Here is a 23,244-nt window from a genome sequence, read left to right as displayed (position 1 = left end):
CCCACAAATGATCAATTAGTACATTTCGAAGTGCAAAGTGCGCATCTTTATATTAACACTAAATTATTATTTTAGTCTAATGTTGTGCTGTAATTTAATTTATATTTTTAGATATTTATGTTGTTTTAATGCAAATCGATTATTAATTTCTAATTATCAAATTTGTAATTTTGAATTTTTAATGAACAATTTTAATTTATTGTATCAATACTTATTAGATATTACTCGATTAGAAATTAAAAATTATAACCACATTAAATAATTATAAATAAATTCAAATTAATTAATTTTAAAATGATGAAAAATGGATATTGAACGAACAACAATTTGTTGTAATAGAAAATGGAGAGCGAAATGAAATTAATGAATTACACCAAAATTTACACAAAATTTGCTGTGTCATTGGAGTGAAATTTTACACTAAATTGATATTTTTATACCAATTTGATGTACCATTAGAGATGAGATTATATAGAGCCGAGATCTCTGCAGGAGCCAAACATGGGTTGACCTAAGTATTTTGACATTCGTATGATATGATATGATATGATGATGTAAACTAATCAACTAATTTATAAAAAATTAGTACTAACTACTAGGTGCATTTTGATGGTGGGGTTATGGTATGCATATTTTATTTTTGTAAACAGTATTTATTCAAAAAAAATATATTTTTAAAAAATATCTTATTTGTTGACTAAAAAAAGTATTATATTTGTTGATATTCGAATTCGATGAGATTCAACCGTCAATAAATTTCAACTAGTGTTCCGTGCCCTGGAACAATCACCCAGACTGCATAGATCATAGCTTTGATGGGGTGCGACTATCACATGCACTGCAATGCCCAAATTGGACGATGAAGAATATTGAGCGTGGACGAGACACGATAAAATATATTGGTGTAATGTTTGAGATTTCGCTTATTGTGCGAGAATTACCAAAGATTAATTTTACCTTTGAAGGGGATGACTTAGCATTTATAGGTAGAAGAGGTCCTTCTGTATGATTGATACATGATGTCACCAATGGTTCACTTGTCTTGTTCAATCGTGTCAAACAATAAACATCGTAGGCCCGTGACTTCCATAGTCTGAATATAGATTGAAAAATTATGTTTAGTCTTGACATTGTTCCGATGGAGCTATCACATCAATCATTTTTAGTAGCGTACTTTGTGCAACTTGACCACGATAAGATTTATACATATCACCAGAGATATGCATTGCAGCGAAGAGGTGATGCATTGCCTCGAAAATAATAATGTTCTAGGCAAGGCATCTATTGATGAAATTTCAATAATAAAAAATTGAGTTACAAAATGAATAGAAAGATAACAAAATCAGACGGACTAAGGCGCGGATATCTCGTTCTCTTTAAGGAAATTCAAGCATTCTGGGGTTGGCAAAGCCTAAAACACGGTGTAGCAGAACTTCTCTATGACTTTTCCTTTCTAGGATAAACAACCCAAGTATTTGTCTTATGACTCAAACAAACTTTGCACAAATAGTTGAACTCAAAGCTTCATTAAAAGAAATGCCATTTTTTGCTCAATAATCTCTCAATAAAAATGAGTGAGAAAGCAAGGAGAGAAGTTAAAAGAATTGTGATTGTTGTGGTGTTGATGATGACCAAGGAATAGTCTTATTTATAGGTAAAAATAGGCCACCCAAAATAAAGAAGTGTCATAAACACGTGAATCTTTTTACCTTTCATTTTCCAAACCTCCAACCTTTTTACTTTCCTAACTCCTAAAACCTATAAACTTATTAAAATAAAATATAATGAACATGTTTTTAATATTAAAATGCACCAACATTCCTCCACTCATTTTAATATAAAACGGGTAGAAAAATTACCTGATAAAGAAGGACTATTATGCATCGTGAAGGTGAGCTCTGCATTGAATCTTCACTTAGTGAAACAGAAACCTTCACTCTAGAGACAAAAGTGTGCTCAGCATACTATAACCACTTAAGGAAATAAAGAATTAATGTCCATACATAACAATCCAGGTGCTGACATGAGCTCTAATAGCCTGCACATTACAGCCTTGTGCTAATCCCAGTTTCATGAGTGCATTTAAGAATAAGCCCAATTTTCATAGGAAGCAGCCCCACCTCTACATGGACATAGGTGAAATCAATCAAGAGTGCTGTTGTAATATTTACACCCCATTCATAAGAGCTATAGATCTCATTTAGAGTTTTTTTTTTTTTTTTAAAGAAAACTCAATCTCCTAAAGCATTATAGGATAAATGCACTCACACCTTATAGACGATAATAATAAGATAAATAAAATAGACAATGCATTTCTTGCGACCACTATATGATTCATTTTTCTAATTGAACCATGTCTCAGGATCTCTGGTCCCCAATTTGGGTATCTTCATACGTGGCTCTTGTTCATATGGACTTCAATCCTATCCCCCTTGATGTGTTCCAAGCCCTTTTTCTTGACAAGGACATTGTTAATGGATCTACAAAATTATTACAAGATTTCACGTAATAAACATTTATGATGCCATTAATTATATAAGATCTCATAGTATTGTGTTTTCTCCCGATAGGTTAGGATTTACCGTTATAATAACGATTTTGTACTCTACCAATTGCTACAGTAATATTACAATGAATTGACACAGAGGAACCGATTTTTCCCAAAAAAAAAGTTTGCATAATAAATTCCTTAAACAATTTTCTTCCTCACTTGCAATGCCAATGATATAAGCAAAGCTTCCATGGTTGAGTTGGCAACAATGGTTTGTTTCTTAGATTTTCAACATATAGCACCTCCAACCAATGTAATCTCTTGACAAAGTATTCCAATTGACATCACTAAATCCTTCAAGTGCAGCATGTATTTATTATAAATAAGCCATAATTTTTGGTACCAAATAAATATTTCATTAAACGCTCTATGGCATACCAATGATCTCTTCCCGGCTTGATAGTAAATCTGCTAAGTGTTCCCATTGTATTTGCAATGTTGGTTCTAGTACAATCAATTGCATAACGCAAGCTTCCAATTATGCTATCATATTCCTTTTGATTAATCACATCATTTTCATTATTAATAGAAAATAAGTGAATACTAGAATTAAAAGGAGTAGTAACATGCTTGCAATCATAATAATTATATTTTTTCAACATTTTGTCGACATAATGCGACTGATCAAGAAATATGCCATCTCATGTTTTTGTGATTTTCATTCCCAAAATGAAATTAGCCTCACCAAGATATTTCATCTCAAAATGGTTATAAAAGCATGCTTTTTGTCTCGTTTATAACATTCAAATTTGAACCAAATATCAATAAATCATCCATATAGAGACTCAAAATGACATGTGATTTTTCAAAAGATTTGTAATATATGCATTAATCACACTCGTTGGTTTAAAGATCATTTTTAATCATGCAGGAATCAAACTTTTCATGCCACTATTTAGGTGCTCGTTTTAAGTCATACAGGGATTTATTTAGCTTGCACACTTTGCTTTCTTGTCCAGGCTCTATAAAGCTTTTGGGTTGATCCATGTAAATTTTCTCATCTAGATTTCCATTCAAAAATGCAATTTTTACATCTATCTGATGAATTTTTAGATTAAAAATTACAGCCATTGCAATCAACAATCTAATGGATGTAGTGGTATCAAGGAGCCGAGCTGGCTCTCGAACCAAAACTCGAGACTCAAGTAAAATGGTTCTAGCCTTTTATGAGTAAAAAAGGCAGGTCGAGTCGAGTTGAGCAAAAGCTCGACAAAGAAATCAAGGCTCGACCCGAACTTTCGACTCGCTCGATTTTTTCTTAAAAATAAGGCAGCAACATGAAAAAGTAGCAACGAGCAGGCTGCCTATTTTAGGCATCGTGTTTCTATCTTTAAACTTTTTTAAATTAAGCCCGTGAGCTCGAGCCGGCAAGCTACACTGGCTGGGTCGTGCTCGGTTGGACATCTTAAAATGGGACTCGGCTCAAGCCTCGAGCTAGGACAGCCCGTCGAGCCATGGGCGGCCCAATTGCCACCCCTAAATGGATGTGACTCTAGTTAACGGAGAAAAAGTGTTGAAAAAATCAAGGCCGACTTTTGTTTAAGGGCCTGTTTGAGAACGAATTTTTTCACAAAAAAAAATTGATTTTTTGACCGTTATTTAACTATTCCAGTCGTCATATTTGGCTTCTTCTCTCACAGGTGGACCCCACTTTTCTCCTAGCGGTCAAAAAGATCAATTCTCAAAATCACTCCCAAACAGGCTCTAAATCATTTTACAACAAGTCTAGCATTGAATTTATCGACTGTACCATCCAATTTATATTTGTACGACCTGATGGTAATTTGATCAATGTTCAAGCATTGTTAGAGATTAGAGAATTCATCTCATTATTTACAACCTATTTTCAAAATATAGTATCAGGTGATGTAAAAACTTCTTGTTAAGAAAGTTAAGTATCCTCAATATTGAAAACATGCTAGCCATGCCCAAAATCTTTTTCAACTCTAGCTCTTTTACTCCTTTGAAGTTCAATTTGAAAATTTTCTTGGTTTAGAAAAGGAGTAAAAGAACTCAGTTTTGATAAATATTTTGTCTTACTTATTCACTCACCCTATTTTTGGTTTTGAAAGGAAATTTATTTTCGTGAAAAATAGCATCACTTGACTAAAAAAAATAAAAATAAAATTATTTTAAATATCTAAAAATCTACAGGCTGTACTATTTATTTCAGATCCAAAAAAAGCACAAGTAATAGTTCTAACACTCAATTTTGGTATTTTAGGATCTGTTAGCCTTACAAAAGCTGCATAGCCCCAAACCCTTAAAATTTCAAGGGATTTTTGTTTTCTTGTGGGGCATCCTATTTAACACATAACATGCATTTAAAATTGCTTCACCCTAAAGATACGAAGAAGTACCCTACTCAATGAGTATGGCATTTGTCAAATCAATCAAAGTTCAGTTTTCTCTTTCAGCTACACCTTTAGAAGTAAGTGAGTATGGTGCAGTAGTCTCATGAACTATTCCCAAGACTGAACAAAAGAATTAAAAGCAATCATACTCTCGGCCTATATCAATTCTAAATCTTTTGATTTTTCTGCAATATTGATTTTCAATTTCTTGGAGGAAAACTTTGAATTTATCAAAAGCATCACTTTTACTTTTCAATAAATAACAGATAAGCATATCTTGAAAAATCATCAATAAAATTGATAAAATATCTATTTCCTCATCGAGTTAAAATCCCTTCAAATTCATAAAGATCAGTATGAATTAATTCTAACAATTTAGTATTTCTTTCAACACTTATATGAGGCTTCTTTGTAATTTTTACTTGGCTGTAAATTTCAGATTTTTTGAAATCATTTTTCATTCTTGGGAGTAATTCTAAACTTCCTATGATTCTCACATATATACTGTTTATATGATATAAACAAGTATGCCAAAAATTCACAGAGGAAAGCATGTGAATAAAAGTAGATTTTGTTTTATTGCTCTCAATATTCAATTTGTACATTCCATCACATGCATAACCTTTACCGACAAATAAACCATTTTTGATAATTGTATATTGACCACATTCTATAGCGTGTCTAAAGTCAGTCTTATTAAGAAGAACACTTGACATCAAATTCTTCCTCATTGACGATGCATGTAAAACATCTTTCAAAGTTAGCACATGTCCAGATGTGAATTTCAATCCAACCTCACCACTTCCAACAATCTTGATTTTGCTAGAATCACTAAGCAGATGGTTTTCTCTTCCTCGAAGGGATTGTAATTCTTAAACCAATTTTTATCATAGCAGACATGCCTATTGACACCAAAATCTGCCCAACATCTTTCAATATACTGTAAATCATGGCCACAAGTAGCTCTTCGATTACATTAGCCTAAGGAAAAGGCTGTTAATTACGAAATCTACAATGTCGAGCAATATACCCACTTTTACCACAAACAAAACATGCATTATAAATTTTATTTTGAGAAGGAGAGCCTTGATTCATATTTTTCTAGTTCGGATTTCCCCGTTTGTGAGGTTTACCATAAATTTTCTTATTTTTCTTTCTTAGCTTCAATTGACTATTTCCAAAAAACTGATTATTGGGCAAGTCATTATTTGCTGAAATTAAATTTACTTTCATGCTAGAATGTCCATTACTTCCTTCTGTCATAGATGCATCTTGGCCTCTAGCTTCTTCCTCTACATGGATGCAAGTGATCAACGTCTTCAGGGACGTCTCTTTCTACTTATGGGGCATTGACTTTTGAAACTCTCTCTATGATAGCGTAGCTTGTCAATGATTGCGAACCACGATATGGTTGTCCCCAATTTTGATGCCTTCAAATCTAACCTTTGCAACAATCATTTGAAAATCTTGTGCTTATTCTACCACAGATTTTTCATCTACCATTTGATAGCGAAGAAATGGCTAGCAGCGTATTTCTTTGTCCCAGCTTCCTCAGTATCATATTTATTTTGTGAAGCTTTCCACATTTTCTTTGCAAAGGAGTAAGTAGTATTGTAATAATCATAAAATTATCCGCTAGGCAATTCAAGATATAACGCTCTCGAAGTTCCTCTTCGTTCATATTGTTGATAGAGACCTTGTTTAGATTCTTCTCAGTGAGGATGTAGGATATACTTTAAGAAGACTGAGGTGAAATAGGACTTTACTTTTCCACCGCTTAAAATGAGCTCCCTTAAAACGAAGGACTTGCTAAGATCTTCGAAGTTGTCAATAGGCTTTTCAGGTGCTAATTCCCTTTGTTTAAATCTCCTTAAAATTGTTGGTGAATTTTCAATAATAAAAAATGAGTTACATAATAGAAAGATAAAGAAATTGGAATGATTGAGACGCGGATATTTCGCTCTTTTGAAGGATATTCAAGTCTTCTGTGGTTGATAAAGCCTAAAACATGGTGTAGCAGAATTTCTCCATGACTTGTCCCCTCCAAAATATGACTATTCATCGTATGGCTTAAACAAACTGTGAACAATTTGTTGAGCTCAAAGCTCCACTAAAGAAACACCTTTATTTGCTCAATAATCTCTCAAGGAAAATGAGTGAGAGTGCAAGGAGAAAAGTTAAAAGAATTGTTATTGTTGTGGTGTTGATGAATGACCAATGAATGATCCTATTTATAAGTAAAAATAAGCCACCCAAAATAAAGAGGTGTCATAAACAAATGAATCTTTTCAATTTCATTTTCCAAACCCCAACCTCTTCACTTTCTCAACTCCCAAAACCTACAAACTTATTAAAAGAAAATATAATGAATGAATTTTTAATATTAAAATGCACCAACAGCATCTAGCCCCTGTTTGGTCCCCATTACGGGGAAAATTTAATGTATAGAATAGTGTTTTTTGAAAAAGGAGTGGTTGAAAAAGAAAAAAAAATTTCGATTTACGTGTAATATTATTTTATGGAAGATTGTGTGGTTGAAAATAGGAGAGAGAAAAATAAAATGTAATGTAATGAAAATCAAACAAGGGTCTAAAGCATAGCCTTATTGCGTGGAAGAGGCATGCGGAAGAGAAAATGTGAGATGGAGTGTTGACGTTTTCCGATATTTTGCTTAGCTGATTGCAACGTGACCTATCTTGTAGGCAAAGACATAACAACTTTAGTAAAAATTGTACTGTTAGTATTGGTGTATTGGAATATCTGTAAACATTATACAAAGATTATACCACGCACAACCTTTTAAAGTTAAAATGAAATGAATAGATACCATTCACTATAATCAAACAAACCAGAAAAGTTGGTTTGGAGAGGGAAATTTGAGAGAAAGATGATCTTGTTACTTTTTAAGTGAAGCAGTAAAGATAAAGAGAGAAATGAAAAAAGGAAGCTAAAAACCCAAAAAGCTGTAAAAGGTCGTTTTCAGTGAGGGATGGTGGTGGAATTTTTGGAGTATCTATCCCTCTATACCCCACCCCCACACCCTCAAGTCATAACTCATTACCAAGTGTTATCACTAAGAAGTTGAAACTAAAAATAAAATAAAATAAAATCTTGGAGAGAGAACCCAATGGGGAAGGAATTTTGAAGAAAGTAGCAAAATATTTGTAAAAGAAAGATCGAGAATTGGTGGCGTTCTCTGGTTCTGGTATTAGTGTTTGCATAGACTGTACAAAAAGCAGCAGGTGCAGAAACCATTGATGAGATCACAGATATCTTTAATCTCCTTTCTGACCAAACACTGCCGATTGAATAAAAACTTGTCCTCTTGTTTCTTGGTTCAAAACCCATCTCATTGATTGAGCAAAAAATTATAGTGTACTGGAGGAGAAGAGGGATTCTTGATTTTAGCCTAAAAAATCAAGAATTCTCTTTATATACAGTACAGATTACAGTAATAGATAGAGTACGTACTGTTAGCCTATTATTAAAAGCTGTTTAAAAGTGAGAAAGCAGTATGAAGAAAATGGGCTAGGCTGAAAATTAGATTGTTATAGGGGGAGTGCTCTCTCTGTCTAAAGTGATGGAATTTGGAAGTTTGAATGGCAGGGACTTTTGGGGTAAGCAGATATTACAGAAACAGAGTAAGAAAAAAGAGGAGAAGAGTGAGAAGCAGCAGCAGCAGCAAAAAAAAGCCACTCATTGAAAATAAGCAAAAGTTGTTTAAAAAAGAAGCTGGAACAGGAAAAGAAGAACAAGGGTCTGAGTCTGGATCCTCTGAGGAATCCTCATCTTTATCCGAACGAGAACCAAAAATCCCAAGTTGTTAGATTCTCAAGAAATGTAGAAGAAGAGGAAGAGGAAAAAGACCACCACCGCCGCCGCCAGGAGGAGGAGGAGGAACAATCACAACCAGAAGCGCCGCTGTCTCATGGTCATCACCACCAACTTCATCAGTCTGTAGAATTTTTCCAACATAATCAGCCGTCAGGCTTTGTTAGTTTAGAAGAAATAGCATCACAGCCACAAGCGCAGTTGACAAAGAAACGTTTATACTATCCTACTTCATCATCACTGGAGCCGGCCGGAGAACATGCAAGATTGTCTGAGAAAATGGGGGAAAATTCTCATCACCGCCAAATGTTGTCGAGATTGAGAAACACAGGCGGTGAGATAGTGGAAGTTCAAGGCGGTCATATCATAAGGTCCACAGGACGAAAAGATCGGCATAGTAAAGTCTGTACCTCTAAAGGACCAAGGGACCGCCGTGTTCGCCTCGCTGCTCATACTGCCATTCAGTTCTATGATGTACAGGACCGCCTTGGTTTTGACCGCCCGAGCAAGGCTGTGGATTGGCTTATAAAAAAGGCCCAGGCAGCCATTGACGAGCTGGCGCAACTGCCGGCCTGGAAACCCACCACTGGTTCGTCAGTAGAAGCGAGTTTTAAGCAAGATGCACAGAAGCTTTTTGACGAAAACCACCAGCAACAATCACAGCGCCAGATGGATATTAATATTGCAGGGCCTTCGAGTAAAAGGGCAATGAGAATGCTGGGAGGTGAAAGTGAGCAACAAGGTTTGCACCAGAGGGAAACTGCGAATCCGAACTCGAACCTGAACGCGAGCTTTCTGCCCCCTTCGTTGGACTCCGATGTCATAGCAGATACTATTAAGTCCTTATTCCCAATGGGTGCTTCGGCCGAGGCCAGTTCCTCAGCTATGCAGTTTCAGAACTTTGGAACTTCTGATTTGCTGTCAAGAACCAATAGCCATAGCCAAGATCTAAGGCTCTCTTTGCAGTCATTTCAAGATCCAATTTTGCTCCACCACCACAACCAACAACAGCCTCAGCAGCATCAAAATCCCATTCACCACAATGAACAAACACATGTTCAATCACAAGCACAAATCCTATTAAGTGGCACTCCATTGGGGTTTGATGGCACTGCCGCCTGGTCTGAACAACTCCAGCAGATGTCTGAAATCAGCCGGTTCCAGAGGCTTCCGGCTTGGAATGCCAGTGGAGACACCGTGACTGGGAGTGGTGGAGCAGCTATATACTCGTTTAATTCTCCATCAGTGCCTCAGCCACTGTTGCAACAGCTGTTAGTCCAAAACCAGTTTCTTTCTCAGAGGGGACCCCTTCAGTCCAGTAACTCACCTTCGATTCGTGCTTGGATGGACCCATCCGCCGGCTCTATTGCCACGACTGATCATAGCCAACAGCTGCAGAACCATCCTGCAGTGTTTCCCATTTATCCATCTTCGCTACCTGGAATTGGATTTGCCTCAGGAGTGGGTGGATTCTCTGGGTTTCATATTCCTACACGAATTCAGGGTGATGAAGAGGAGCATGATGGTTATTCCGACAAGCCATCCTCTGCTTCCTCTGATTCTCGCCATTGAGAGTTAAACTCACAAAACAGCGAATCCTCTCTTGCATTGACAGGTAATACGAGGAATCCCCATTTTTCAGTTTTGTCAAGTGTCAACTTGCTTTTCTGCCAAATTTTTAGTCAAGAATAATGTATGCTGTCACATTGGAATGAATTTTCAGGAATTTATCGATTTGCCAGTGGAAGAAATCAGGCAGTACAATATATCCTAGTTTTTGCTGCTCCTGGTTCCTTTGAGGTACTTTGGTGAGTTAAGTCTGGTGGCCACTGCCGTGGGAAGAAGAATTCTGAGTGTCATTTCAGATTTTTCAATACCGGATTGCTATTCTACTTACAGTTTAATGTGTTTACTGTCTGAGTGAGCTAGTAGCTTAACTTTGTTTCAAGCCGTTCTATTTACTTTCTGTTTTTGTTGTTAGACATGTTTTGCCGCTCCTGTCTATTAGTTTTGTTCCTACTCTTTGATGAATTCTCAGGTAATGAGTTTAGGATTTCAAGGAAGATGTGTTTTCATGAAATATAACTTCATATCTTCTTCATTTGGACCAAACTGGTTGGCAAATCGGGTGTTATTTTGGTGTGGAGATACTGATGTTAGCTAGTTGTTGCCTTCTTGAATTAATGAGAGGAACAATTAATTGGGTTGTCTCCTCTGTTTTGGAAATGGTCAATTCGGGAATATTGCGATTTATTGATTGTCTGCCTGCCTTCTTTCTAAATGTTACAGTTCATGCCCTCATCAAATTTCTTAGGACAGCAAAAAGAATCGAAAGAACTACCGATCTTTTACTTGTCTACCTCTGCTTGTGGGGAGCATTGTGATAGAAGTCATTTTCCATGAAAAAGAGAGTTGTTTCCTAAGAACTATATATCTTTCGATGTGGAACTGGCATATAAGTGACACTTTTCTTTATTAGACCGTCAATACAGGTTGAAGTTCCTGTGCGGCCATTTCAAGCAATAGGTATCTTAAATCTTATGCCTACTCATTATTTTTGTGATAGCAGCAAATCTTATCCAACTGATTTAGCTTTGTGTCATATCTGGGCTTGAGCAGTCCTGATTGGGTCGTCTCCATTCGTTTAGAGGTCTTTACTTAAGATTGTTGTGAAAGGGAAACTAGTTTAGTCATAGGGACTTTTAACTCTTGTTACTAGATGCAGTATAAATTACCATACTTGAAGTTGGGTTGAATTTTGCTTATGAAAGCTCCATTTACCTTGACCTAAACAAATGGTACGTTTGGTTTGGAGGGTTTGGATAGGACTTGTTGGTATCGAGGAAGAATAAGAAGCTTAAATCTTATTCACTACACTACCAAACATGTACTAAACTGAGTAAGGTTATACAACCTAAAAGTCTGTAGAAGTCGGCTCACCTGTTCGGCTTAGTGGGATTTTGCTTGCATTCTCAGCATGTTTTGCTGAACTCAAAGTTACTCAAACTTACTTTTCATTGACTTGTTATCTTTTAACATGTTTGCATAACTTATATTTCTTTAGAAGTAAAAGAATTGACTTGTCCATGAATTCAACCATGATACTTAGCCATCAAATGCTGGTCCCAACCCTGCAAATCTTCAGTGTCTCTTACAACTTAGTATAGCTGGAAACTGTTCTACACCTCTGAAAAATATAAAGAAAAGCATTTAGTTTATATTGAGATGGTGACGAGTGCTTGATGGTTGTTGGTACTTCTTAATGGCTGATGAGTATCGTCCCAAAGGGCAGGAATAAGTTCACTTCAAGTCATTTTTACACCGCAATAACTCATATAACAGAAGGTCTAAAACTAGAAAATCTCTTGAATGCCATTCAGAGTGACAGTGAATCCCAATTCAGAAGAAGACAAGATCCATGTTCGAGTCGAACCATCTTGTCTAAAACTAGTGAATGGTAAACTAAGCAATCTTTCCTTACATAATAATGGTTTCTGATATTGCCGGAAGTTATTGCTTGAAGAAATCCAATCAATTATGGCAGAAGTATATTTCATGACTTTAGTCATTGACATTGGAGCAAGATTACATATAACTCGATTATCTTTTATTAAAAAAAAAAAAACATAACTTTTATAATATATTTTTATATGCTGAACTCGACATTACAATTGTTACTCTTCTTTAATCTTGTCTAATTTAGTAACAATGAAGTTTATAATTGTTCTATCCGTTACAATCACGTCATGGTAATTATGGCACTCGTTACTGAAACTTGTCAAAGTTTAAAGTAATGCTTAACGTTCCAATATCTATTTTGAACGTTGACCTAAAGTATGCAATATATTTAGACAAAGTAAAATAATATTATACGCAAATTCAAATTTTTTTCTTTTCCTTTTTTAACTACATATTCTCCATCAATCTACCATTATAAAATGCATTCTAAGTCAAAAATGGGGCTCAAAGAGGCTCTGAATGTTTAGAAGTTATTTTTTTTATTTAATAAATGAATATTTACTTTTAAGTAGAACCAAACCTCTCCTCTTCAAGAAAATTATGCGCAAGTGTACGGGCAAACTCTTGTTTGATTTTTAAGATATGGAATTGGACTCTTTGTGAACATCAGTGTACGGGCAAACTCTTGTTCCCTAACCTACTGTGGCATATCCCGCGATTTACCTCCTTCACGATGCTCCAAGGACGGAACGGTAGAAGCCTCAAGATTGGGGTCCAACCTTCTAGAAAATGATGCACAAGCGTTTTCATGGTGAAATACATGCAGCAGGATTAGATGGACCCCACTTCATGCAAAGCTGCAAAACTCAACCAAAAAACATATTCTTATTTGCTACAAAAATGCACAACTCTTGTCTCTCACCCCATAATTTATGCTGAAGAATATCAAAGGGCTGTAAAGGAGAGAGAGTTGGTGTATAAAGGAAAGAATGGAGTGGGTGTAAAATTAGAATTTATTAGCAAGGGTTAAATCATTCAAATTAATTGCTTTGGACTCGCATTAACATGTTTAAATTCTGAAAATCTTGGTTTTTATTTTCATAATACAGTATAAATTATCTGATTTGTCACTGAGACAACTGAGTTTTGAGAAAAATCCGAAACCTCACAGATTCTCTCCCATTTATTTCTCACTTTAATGGGTTTTAGTAATCTTGCTGAATTATGAATGGCATACTTGATTCCATATATTTTGTGTAATCTATTGAATGGAGATTTAGTTCCTTAAATTCTTAATAAATTTTCCATTTGGCATTTGCGTTCATTTCAAAACCCTCAGATTCTTTGTTATTTTTCAGATTTTGTGTATCTTCAAGAATATGGTAGAGGATATGGTGGATGGTTTGCCATATTTAATATCCCGTTTGGGCTCTCCTTTAAATTTCAAGATTTATATTTAAGCTTAAAAGGGAAAATGGGTAAAGAAGAAAACATGGATTTGAGCGGTTGTAGTGGTGGCGGCGGTGGCGGTAGATCGAAAAAGGAGAAGCAAAAAAAAGTTCCACGGAGAGGATTAGGTGTGGCTCAATTGGAAAAGATTAGATTGGAACAAAAAAAAAATGATGCAACATTAATAGCAGCTAATCTTTTGGCCAAATCAATTGTTTCACTTTCTTCAAATTCAATCCCTTTAGCCCCACCATCACCAAATGATCTTCCTTCGCCTAATTCTACATATAATCTTTCCCAATCAATTCCATATATTGAGTTTTTACATCCGAATTCAGTTCAATTCTCGAAGCCATTGATTGTGAGTGGAGGGGAAATAGGTTTGGAGCATGGCAGTTGGCCTAGATTGTGGAATGGTGAGTACAATCTTGAAGGGAGAAATCTTCATAGATTCACCATTCAAGCTCATACGATTTTTCCATATGAGTCGAACCCTTTTGGGGTTTTGCCTCTTCCGAGTGCACAACAAAGAGTACATCAATTCCAGCCACCAACTTCTTCATCAATGGTTAGCTGATTAGTCCATGTATAATAATTTGATCTGCTCGCTTAGGCTTTTTATTGATGATAACATTCGATTTGCAGGGGAATGCCTATTCAGGGATTTCATCATCATCTGTGTTAGATTTTCAGATAGAGCCCCCTTCAAACCAAAGTTATCTTGGCAACAATTATAGACTATTTTGGCCAGAGGAGGAGAAGGTGTGCTTATTCTTCTCCAATTCATGACTACAATCAGGACGACTTTATTTTTCTTTCGACGAATGAGATCTAGCATAATGTGGATGTTTATGTCGTGATTCAATTTAAGTTTCAGTTTCTCTCAAGCAGATCCTTCTAAAATTGGTAGATTGTTACGGATTTCAATATCCCTTCTTCGTTCTTAGTAGGATCGAGCAAAGGTCTATCAATATTTTGTAGCTAATTTGATCTGTCTGTGATCGAAACGTAGATGGTTGGCGGCATAAAGAGGTCATATCCCTTCTCTATGGAAACTCCTCCAGCCCCTTCTTTCCATGGAAAATTTCATCCCAAATATCTAATCTCCATTTCGGGATCAGATGAAACTGGTTCGTGTAGCAATGGATGCACCACACAGATGGAACCAAGCATTAAAAAATGCAGCAGGTTTCTCCCCCAACAAATACTCCAATCTCATCGTGCTCATCAGCATCCCCGAATATATGCAGTATGCTAATGGTGTTTCTTTAAACGACTTTTTCAGAGAGAACCCTTCGACCCCAGGTCCCCTGCCCGAGCAAAATCCGAATGAAGTAACTAGAGAAAATAGAGGTCTGAATGGAGATTTTCTCACATTGGCTCCTCCAGTTGCTTCCTTTCCTCTGATCTCAAGACATAAGCATCCGTACGCATATTCAGGCCATCAGGAGCAAGAATTATCTGATCTCGAATACATTCACAGTCAGGTGTGGAACAAGACATTTTTTTATCGTTGTTTTCATTTTTGTTAACGATTTTTACTTTCTTTCCATTGTTAGGGAAGTGCCAAAGATCCAGAACGAAGATCGATCCAACAACTGCCTTTTACCTTTTTCCCGTCCAAGGTACAAATCGGACAAGGATCAAGCTGTTTTGATTATGCCAATGGTGAAAAACGAGAAACAGTTGATCTCGATCTAAAGCTATAGAGACTCTCGGTCTTGTGGTAATCTTATCAGTGCAAGTGTGTGATGTCTCATTAAATGGATTGTGTTAGTCCTTTTTCATGTTTTCGCGAATATGGAGCTGATTATGTAAGAATAGAGCCTTGTGCGATGAATTCTTGGCATTAATAGGAAAAAGATGGAGAGATAAAGAGTGAATTTTGTTTGTTTGAAGCTATGTATGAGCAAACCTTTTGACTTTTCTGAGTCATTTACTAGCTTCGTAGTATTGGTAACAAACTAACATGCAATGGTTGTAACAAGTCGAGTTGAGTCGGCTCACGAGCCTAAACTCAAGACTCAGTATCAGCTCGTAAATAAAAAAGGCTCAAACTTTTTAGGCTCAAGTTGAGCCCGGACTTAGCTCGTCTCCAAAAAATGGGGGCTTGGATACGTCTTTGGCTCGAGCCTTTGTTTAAGAACTACAAAATTAATTATACAAATTTATGAATTTTACAAACTAAGTGATCATTATTTTCCAAGCTAAAAAAAATTAATTATACAAGTGGTTTAAAAACATAAAAAGGCGGGTCACACTAACCCATATACCAGCCAGCTAGTATTTGGGCTCGTGGGTTGGTCCAAGCTCTGACCAATCCTGATTTTTGAGGCTTGGCTCGTAGAAATGAGCTCCAAGCCGGATTGACTCTGACATTTTTCGACACGGGCAGCATCGAGCCAATGGACTTGTTTGCCATCACTACTAACATGTGACTTGTGTGCATCTACAATGATTTTGTCTTTTCTTACTTCAAATTAGGGATTATAATGGGATGGGAGTGGAGACGCTCCTATCTCCAATCTTGGGGATTTTTGGGGGCGAGCGGGGTTTATATTTGAAATTTTATTTGTCGTGTGGTGTTTTTGAATAACAATGATTATACATGGCTAAAAGTGTAAAGGTGAGTGGGATTGTCTAAACTCTTATAGTCTTATTTGACATTGTACAACCAAATCCCGAGAGGTGGACTGTGTTGCATGGATCATTTTTAGATTTTTTTTTGTCAAAAAATTAACTAGGAAATAATAAAAATTATAAAATACGTTATAATGTTGACCAATTTAAAAATTGTTAAACAAAGTGGATAAAATCATTCTACATCACTACTTTTAGAGTTTGTTTTGTATGACTTTTGAAAAGTCAAAATGAGAGTTCGAACGTAAAAGCGCTTTTGAACTCACTTGATTAATTAAAAAAAAAAATATTTCTTCTTGTGAAAAGAGTTTTTAAATAAAGTTGACATATTGTGACTTCTAATTACAGAGCTTCTTTAGAAAGGAATTTTTTTCACGAAAATAAAAGCCTTACCAAACGGACCCTTAATCTTAAATGTAACTTTTGACTTTTTGAAAATCTTGGCAAACAGGCCCTTAGTCCAGACCGAATCACTTCACGAATTGATCTCATGATTTTGAATTGAGTGGAAATTTAACCCAACCAGATTTTTTAAGTTTCCAATTCAAAATTCAGATTTAAAGTATTTTTATAGAAAAATCAGTTGACAATATAATTTTTTGAATATTAATAATAATATTATAAAGTTAAATAATCTACAAACTCACTACCCACCAAAACGCTCACCCCCACTCAATTTAAATTAATCTACACAACCCATCGTACCCCCACAAAAGCCCTACCCCAAAATGGACACCATGTTGTACCCATAGCAAAGCCGACCCACCTTATACACCTCAAACCTTAAATCATTTTTCACTTTCTTTCTCATCATTTCCCTTTTCTCTACATTTTCTCCTCTCTAGCGACACATCCCATCCAGCGACATGGCACCTCTGACGTTGAGGTTGTGGTCATCGGTTCGTGCGGCTTTGCGCGAGGATCCGTGTGTTTTTCTGGTCACAAATCTCGAAGATTCGTGGTTTCGCTTGGTTACAGATCGTGATGTTCTGGTGGTTACTTCGACGTTGCATTTGCTTGGCTTTTGTGGCGGGGTCACAGATTGGCTGATTACTTCTGCTGCATCGCAATCATCGGCGGAAGTTTTCAGGCTGCCACTCTTGCCTTACCACGTTGGTTTTTTCGGTGTTTTATTGCTTTCTCCAGTGTTTTCCGGTGATTTCGATGGTAATTTTGTGTCATATTTTGTGGTGGTTTTTTCGGTGGTGATGCAGGCGGTGTTAGTATATAGTGGTGGCGACGATAGGTTTGTGGATATTTTGGTTGGGGTGGTGGTTGTGGGATGTTATATATGGTTGATGAGTGCTCGACGCTCATTATATTTTTACCATTTAATTCATTATTTTGCTACTATTGAGATTGTGTTAGAACGTTTTAAAGTGTGTTTTGATGTTTTGATATAAGTTGATGAAATTGAATTGAAATTCAATTAAATAAGTAAAAGTTGGTGAAATTGGAGAAAATGCCAAATTGTAAGAGATCCAAAGTTCGAGGGACTAAAGTACAAATATTCAAAAGTTGTATCGAACCTCGTGATGAAGATCTGAGAGTGTTAGGAGTCAATTGGATGAAAAAAGATGTCAAAAAAATCAAATTTATGCAAAATATGACCACAAATCAATTTCCAACCGAAAAGTTATGCTTTAGAATTTTAGCCTCACATTGAGACCGATTTTTGGCATATCAAACGATCAAATTGGAGAATGATGTCTAAAACAAAGTTGTATCTCTTTGAGTTATATTTCCAACTCTTTTTGAATCACCTCAATCGAAAGTTGGACGAGAAAGTTATGTTAAAAATATTGAAGGATTCATGGTCTGTCATTTTCCACCGAACCGGGGGCTCACTTACTGAAAATAACAGCAAGCTCTGCACTTAGGGGTGTCAAAAGGGCTCGGGCAGCCTGTGGTTCAGCTCGAAAAAACCCCGAACAGGCTCGACTCGTGGTTCGAAGAAATCGAGCCAATGCTCAGGCCGATCCCCATTTTTGGGGCATCAGCTCGAGCCCGAGCCGGCCCGAAACAATACAAAAATTTATTGAAAAAAAATTACGTAAAGCTTAGGCAGTTATACATAGTTGCCTTAAGTTAAGGCAGCATTAGGCAGTAGCTGCCGTCTAATATTAAAATTGGTGTTCAAATTTTTGAATTTCAAATGTGAAATTTAAATTTGGTTAAGTTGATTTTATTTATTTATTTATTATTATTATTTTTGCTATATGGGGGCAAAATTTTGAATTTCATATCAGTTTGCTCCAATCATTTTCAACTAGTAATATTGTAGTCTCAACTTCAATTTCTTGTTCTAATATTCAATTCTTTAATCTAATATTCATTATCTTTTATTATAATAGTTATAGATGGATTTTTCAAGTTGAAAAAAGAGGAAAGTTGTAATTCTTATTTAATTTATATTTCGTATAAATTGTACGATTTTTAAATTCTTTAAAAAATGTTAGATTTGTCATCAATTCAAAAAAAAAAAAAAAAAAAACAATCAGGCCGGCTTGGCTCGCTTAGGCCCAAGCGAAAAACTTGGGTTGAGCCTAGTTTTTTTGCCGAGCTTTTGCTCGGCTCTGGCTCGTAAAAAGCTCGACCCATTTTACTAGAGTCGAGCCCAAACCTCGAGTTTCGACTCGTGAGTCGGCTCGACTCGTTGATATCTCTAGGCGTTGGATATGCGGGAAAACGTGTTTTTATGTTTTTAGACTCTTTTCTTGGCCCAATTCAACTCTAATTCGTCCAAGATCCCAACATATTATAAATATCATTCAAAAAACTCTATTTTCAAGAAGAATTGAAGGGGTCAAACACAACAATTGAAGTGCCAAGATTGAAGACAATTCAAAGGAGGAATCAAGGGAGGCAAAAACAACATCAATGGAAGAAATTGATGATCTACATCCTAGTTTTTTTTACTCTCTTCCTTATGTTTTCTTATATGAATTTTTGTATTTCCATAGATTATATCATGAGCTAAATTTATATTCTAAGGATTGATTGTAGCCAAAATTTGATATTATGGTTTAATTATGTTATAGTTACTTTTATTTAATTTTTCACATATGTTTTAATTGTGTCATGATTTTAATGCTTTCAATTAACTGGCAACTAATTGAATGATTTGATGTTTTAAACTTCGACGCTCGAGAGAGACAAATTTAGGTACAATCATAGGATTGACACAATATAGGATCTATGAGTTTCGAGAAAAAGTATAGAATTTATGAAGCTTACTCCATAAAAGAATTGAAACTTCAATAAATTCTTGATTTTGAGTCGGAATAAAAATATTGGAATTGAAATTTAGGTGAAATAATTCCCTAGGGTGAGAAATACATTAGAATTCTTGCTTTTAAATATGGAAAAATTGATTAGAATAACTGGACATAATTGAATTGTAATTGATAGTTAGGTGAAATAATTCCCTAGACTTTTCCAGCTTGATTTATTCATATAATTTGCATCCATTGAATTCGTCACCAAATTTATTGTTAGATTAGTTAACAATATTGATTTCAAATTCCATTCGTCTAGATAAAATCGAAGCTACCCAATTATAGTACTTGGTAGAAATTAAATTACAATCCCTATGAGTTCAACACTCTTACTTCAAAACTATATTACAAAACTTGATACCGTACACTTGTGATATAAATCACGTTGCATAAAATGCGTGGCAATGGTGGTGTGATGTGGCTGTGTGTGTGGTGGTGTGGTGACGCTGGCAAGGGGGTGGTAGTTCTGGAAGCGATGGTAGGGGTGTTCTGTGGGTAATGTAGGGTTTGGTGGTGGTAGGAGTGGAAGTGGGAGTGGTATACGTAACCAATTATTTGGGTATTACGACTAATAAATTGTTAATTTGTGATCAATAAATAATACGAGATCGAAAAAAAAGTGATTATGACTCAGAATTTGGTTAATTGTGACAAATTAATTTAATAATTTGTGATTGTGAAATAAGTTGTTGTCTATAAAATTTTTGATTTGTGACCGACAAATAAATTGTGACTTTTAAAATTTTTGATTTGTAATCAAAAAATAATTTGTGATCAATTAATTTGATAATGTGTGACGAAGAATATATTGTGACCTATCAATACGTAAGTGTGACCATAATATTGTTAACTGATAAAATATGTTTTTAAATTATTATTTAATAAATAAAATTTCATTAATATCTAATTTTTGAAATAGATGATACTTAATTTCTTAAATATGAAATGTTTAGAAGCCCTCGTAGCCCATGTACAAAGGCCAAGAGTCATCTTTTGTTAAATCGTGTAAAGTTGCAATTATTTTTTTAAAATCGTTTATAAGAGTTATCCCTATCTCTTTTTGAGTATATCTTCCAACGGACTCTGCTCAAAGCTCCTCAAAACACCAAAACAATGGCGAAGTTTTCAAGTTCCCTAATTTCCTCTGCTTTCACAGTTCCCAAATTGCCCCACAACTACCCTCAATTTTCTTCGTTTTCAATAATCTCATTTTCTAGCAGAGCCCAGTTTTTCTTGGAATCAAACCCCCGTAAATCTTTAAACTACTTCACTAGATCAAGAGGACTGGTGGTTAGAGCAGAATTTGATATCTCATTATTTCAACGAGATATTTCAGGCACAGATGACCCACCGCCGGCCGTACCTGGGTCGGGTTTCCCGGACGTTGAAGAGAAAGAGGAACCCCAGTGCCCACCGGGCCTCCGCCAGTACGAGACCATGGTGGTGCTAAGGCCCGACATGTCTGAAGACGAGCGCCTCGCCTTTACCCAGAAGTACGAGGAGGTATCTTTCCTATTTATGATGGAATTATAAATTGAAATTAACATAAATTACGGCCTGGGATTGTGTAATTATTGAAAATGTAATATAGAGTTTGAAATTTAGGAATTGAATTGTGCTGGGAACAGTGGAGTGGTTTTATTCAATAATTTGACTCGTTTGAAGCCTGAAGGAGCATTTTCGGTGTTTAGTTTTACGGATAAAGGAATACAAATTAGAGTACATTAGCATGTTTGGCTAAGCTTAATATAAGAGCTTAAAAGTAACTTTTAAAGCTTAGCCAAACATGTTTACATGTTACAGCCTTAGAAGTAAATTCCCTAATCTAATTTACTACATCATGCGGTTAAATACAAAGGAAGGTTTTAAAAAAAGGAATATGCTACTTTTATATAATACGATCTCTATAACGGTGTCCATCCCTTACGTGGAGGGGGATCCACTTCAAATAAATGAGTGAGTCTCCTCCATGTGAGGGGGTAGACACTGTTATGAATTTAAAAAAAAAAAAAAAATCTAAAGGGGATATTTACTTTTTTGAAAAAATAAATAAATCAAAAAGACCAAATCTATTCATTTTCAGTTTCTTAGAGATGAATTTATACCCAAAGACGCATACTTTGCTTTTCAACTTGTGATATTAATTAAAGGAAATTTAAATTACTATGCATGTAGGTATAGAGTATCCGACTCAATTTTCAGACAATCTGCTCTCAACACTGCGCTATGTGTATCAAGTTTCTATTCAACCTGAAATTTTCATTAACTCTTTTTATAGCTGACCGGGCAAAGCGCACAGCAAAGCATAATAAATTCAGCTAACTTTGAATATACGATGAAATAGTGAAAATTGATTAGTACCGAGAATAAGCATAGCATCAGGAAGAGCTCCGAGAATAGGGAGAAAAAGACCACCAACAATTCCAGGACCGAGAATCTCAAGCAAAAGCTCACTACCACTGGAGAGGTACGTCGCGGCTTGGAACATCAGGTATCCATAAACTATAATTAGGAACAGATTTCCCAATGCCGTAGAGGTGCACGGCATGAACCCGTACGTTTGTTCACACGTCTCCTCTGCCGCGTACATGCGGATAAATGAAGGCAAACTGGAGGCGTGTGTATGAACCCCGTCAGAGACGAGATCTGGACTGTCAGAAATGAAGCGACCGTAGGTGAATCCACAAAGGATCATGAAGAAGAAGAGAGTGTATAACGGCTTCGGTTTCGGATTGGATTGGCGCGCCATGGCTTCAAAAATGGAGTATTCACAGTGTAGTATGTGTCGAAGAAAATATATGTATCTATATAGACATGCGGTGTATCCATATGTGTGAGACGAAGAGCGTGTTTAGTGCGTGTTGATTGCAGTTAGTGTGTGTGTGTAAGCCGTGTATGGAAATTCATTTGATAAGGTGCAGAATTTTGTAAATATTATTTTATTTCAAGAACCTATTATTTTAAATTCGGTCCCTATATTTTTATTCTCTTGTATAGTGTAAGAATATAAACTATTTAATTTATTTTAAATAAACTAACGTTTTTATGTTCATTACTAGATCTTGCATCGAATCGAAATCAAATTTAATTATAAATAAAATGATCATTTTTACTATGCATGTAGGTATAGAGTATCCGACTCAATTTTCAGACAATCTGCTCTCAACACTGCGCTATGTGTATCAAGTTTCTATTCAACCTGAAATTTTCATTAACTCTTTTTATAGCTGACCGGGCAAAGCGCACAGCAAAGCATAATAAATTCAGCTAACTTTGAATATACGATGAAATAGTGAAAATTGATTAGTACCGAGAATAAGCATAGCATCAGGAAGAGCTCCGAGAATAGGGAGAAAAAGACCACCAACAATTCCAGGACCGAGAATCTCAAGCAAAAGCTCACTACCACTGGAGAGGTACGTCGCGGCTTGGAACATCAGGTATCCATAAACTATAATTAGGAACAGATTTCCCAATGCCGTAGAGGTGCACGGCATGAACCCGTACGTTTGTTCACACGTCTCCTCTGCCGCGTACATGCGGATAAATGAAGGCAAACTGGAGGCGTGTGTATGAACCCCGTCAGAGACGAGATCTGGACTGTCAGAAATGAAGCGACCGTAGGTGAATCCACAAAGGATCATGAAGAAGAAGAGAGTGTATAACGGCTTCGGTTTCGGAT

At 35.9% G+C, this 23,244-nt stretch overlaps 3 protein-coding genes across 3 annotated transcripts; all 3 read left to right on the top strand.

Annotated features, from left to right (window-relative positions):
• The first annotated feature begins 7,972 nt into the window (after positions 1 to 7,972).
• LOC111370820 (transcription factor TCP4-like) lies at positions 7,973 to 10,848 on the top strand. The gene is made up of 2 exons (XM_022992698.1): positions 7,973 to 10,351; positions 10,460 to 10,848. Exon 1 carries the CDS (start codon positions 9,016 to 9,018, stop codon positions 10,306 to 10,308), a length of 1,293 nt encoding a protein of 430 aa, XP_022848466.1. The 5' UTR covers positions 7,973 to 9,015; the 3' UTR covers positions 10,309 to 10,351; positions 10,460 to 10,848.
• A 2,713-nt stretch (positions 10,849 to 13,561) lies between these two features.
• LOC111370315 lies at positions 13,562 to 15,549 on the top strand. The gene is made up of 5 exons (XM_022991988.1): positions 13,562 to 14,212; positions 14,290 to 14,406; positions 14,657 to 14,832; positions 14,930 to 15,131; positions 15,204 to 15,549. Exons 1-5 carry the CDS (start codon positions 13,670 to 13,672, stop codon positions 15,351 to 15,353), a joined length of 1,188 nt encoding a protein of 395 aa, XP_022847756.1. The 5' UTR covers positions 13,562 to 13,669; the 3' UTR covers positions 15,354 to 15,549.
• A 5,063-nt stretch (positions 15,550 to 20,612) lies between these two features.
• Positions 20,613 to 21,110, top strand: LOC111370819 (30S ribosomal protein S6 alpha, chloroplastic). The gene has a single exon (XM_022992696.1). The coding sequence runs from the start codon at positions 20,676 to 20,678 to the stop codon at positions 21,093 to 21,095; it is 420 nt and encodes a 139-aa protein (XP_022848464.1). The 5' UTR covers positions 20,613 to 20,675; the 3' UTR covers positions 21,096 to 21,110.
• The last annotated feature ends 2,134 nt before the right edge of the window (positions 21,111 to 23,244 follow it).

The sequence above is a fragment of the Olea europaea genome, chromosome 21 (assembly GCF_002742605.1).
Source record: "Olea europaea var. sylvestris chromosome 21, O_europaea_v1, whole genome shotgun sequence".
NCBI classification, from domain to species: Eukaryota; Viridiplantae; Streptophyta; class Magnoliopsida; order Lamiales; family Oleaceae; genus Olea; species Olea europaea.
Note: the sequence above shows the minus strand (reverse complement) of the source record. Positions and strands in the feature narration are given on the sequence as shown.

What these genes read in the sequence shown, in the direction of transcription:
- LOC111370819 (XM_022992696.1), top strand. Translation starts at nt 20,676, where the DNA reads ATGGCGAAGTTTTCAAGTTCCCTAATTTCCTCTGCTTTCACAGTTCCC.
- LOC111370315 (XM_022991988.1), top strand. Translation starts at nt 13,670, where the DNA reads ATGGGTAAAGAAGAAAACATGGATTTGAGCGGTTGTAGTGGTGGCGGC. An exon ending in AGCATTAAAAAATGCAGCAG is followed by an intron (nt 14,833 to 14,929) that starts GTTTCTCCCCCA and finishes CGACTTTTTCAG; the next exon opens with AGAGAACCCTTCGACCCCAG. An exon ending in TCGAATACATTCACAGTCAG is followed by an intron (nt 15,132 to 15,203) that starts GTGTGGAACAAG and finishes TTCCATTGTTAG; the next exon opens with GGAAGTGCCAAAGATCCAGA.
- LOC111370820 (XM_022992698.1), top strand. Translation starts at nt 9,016, where the DNA reads ATGGGGGAAAATTCTCATCACCGCCAAATGTTGTCGAGATTGAGAAAC.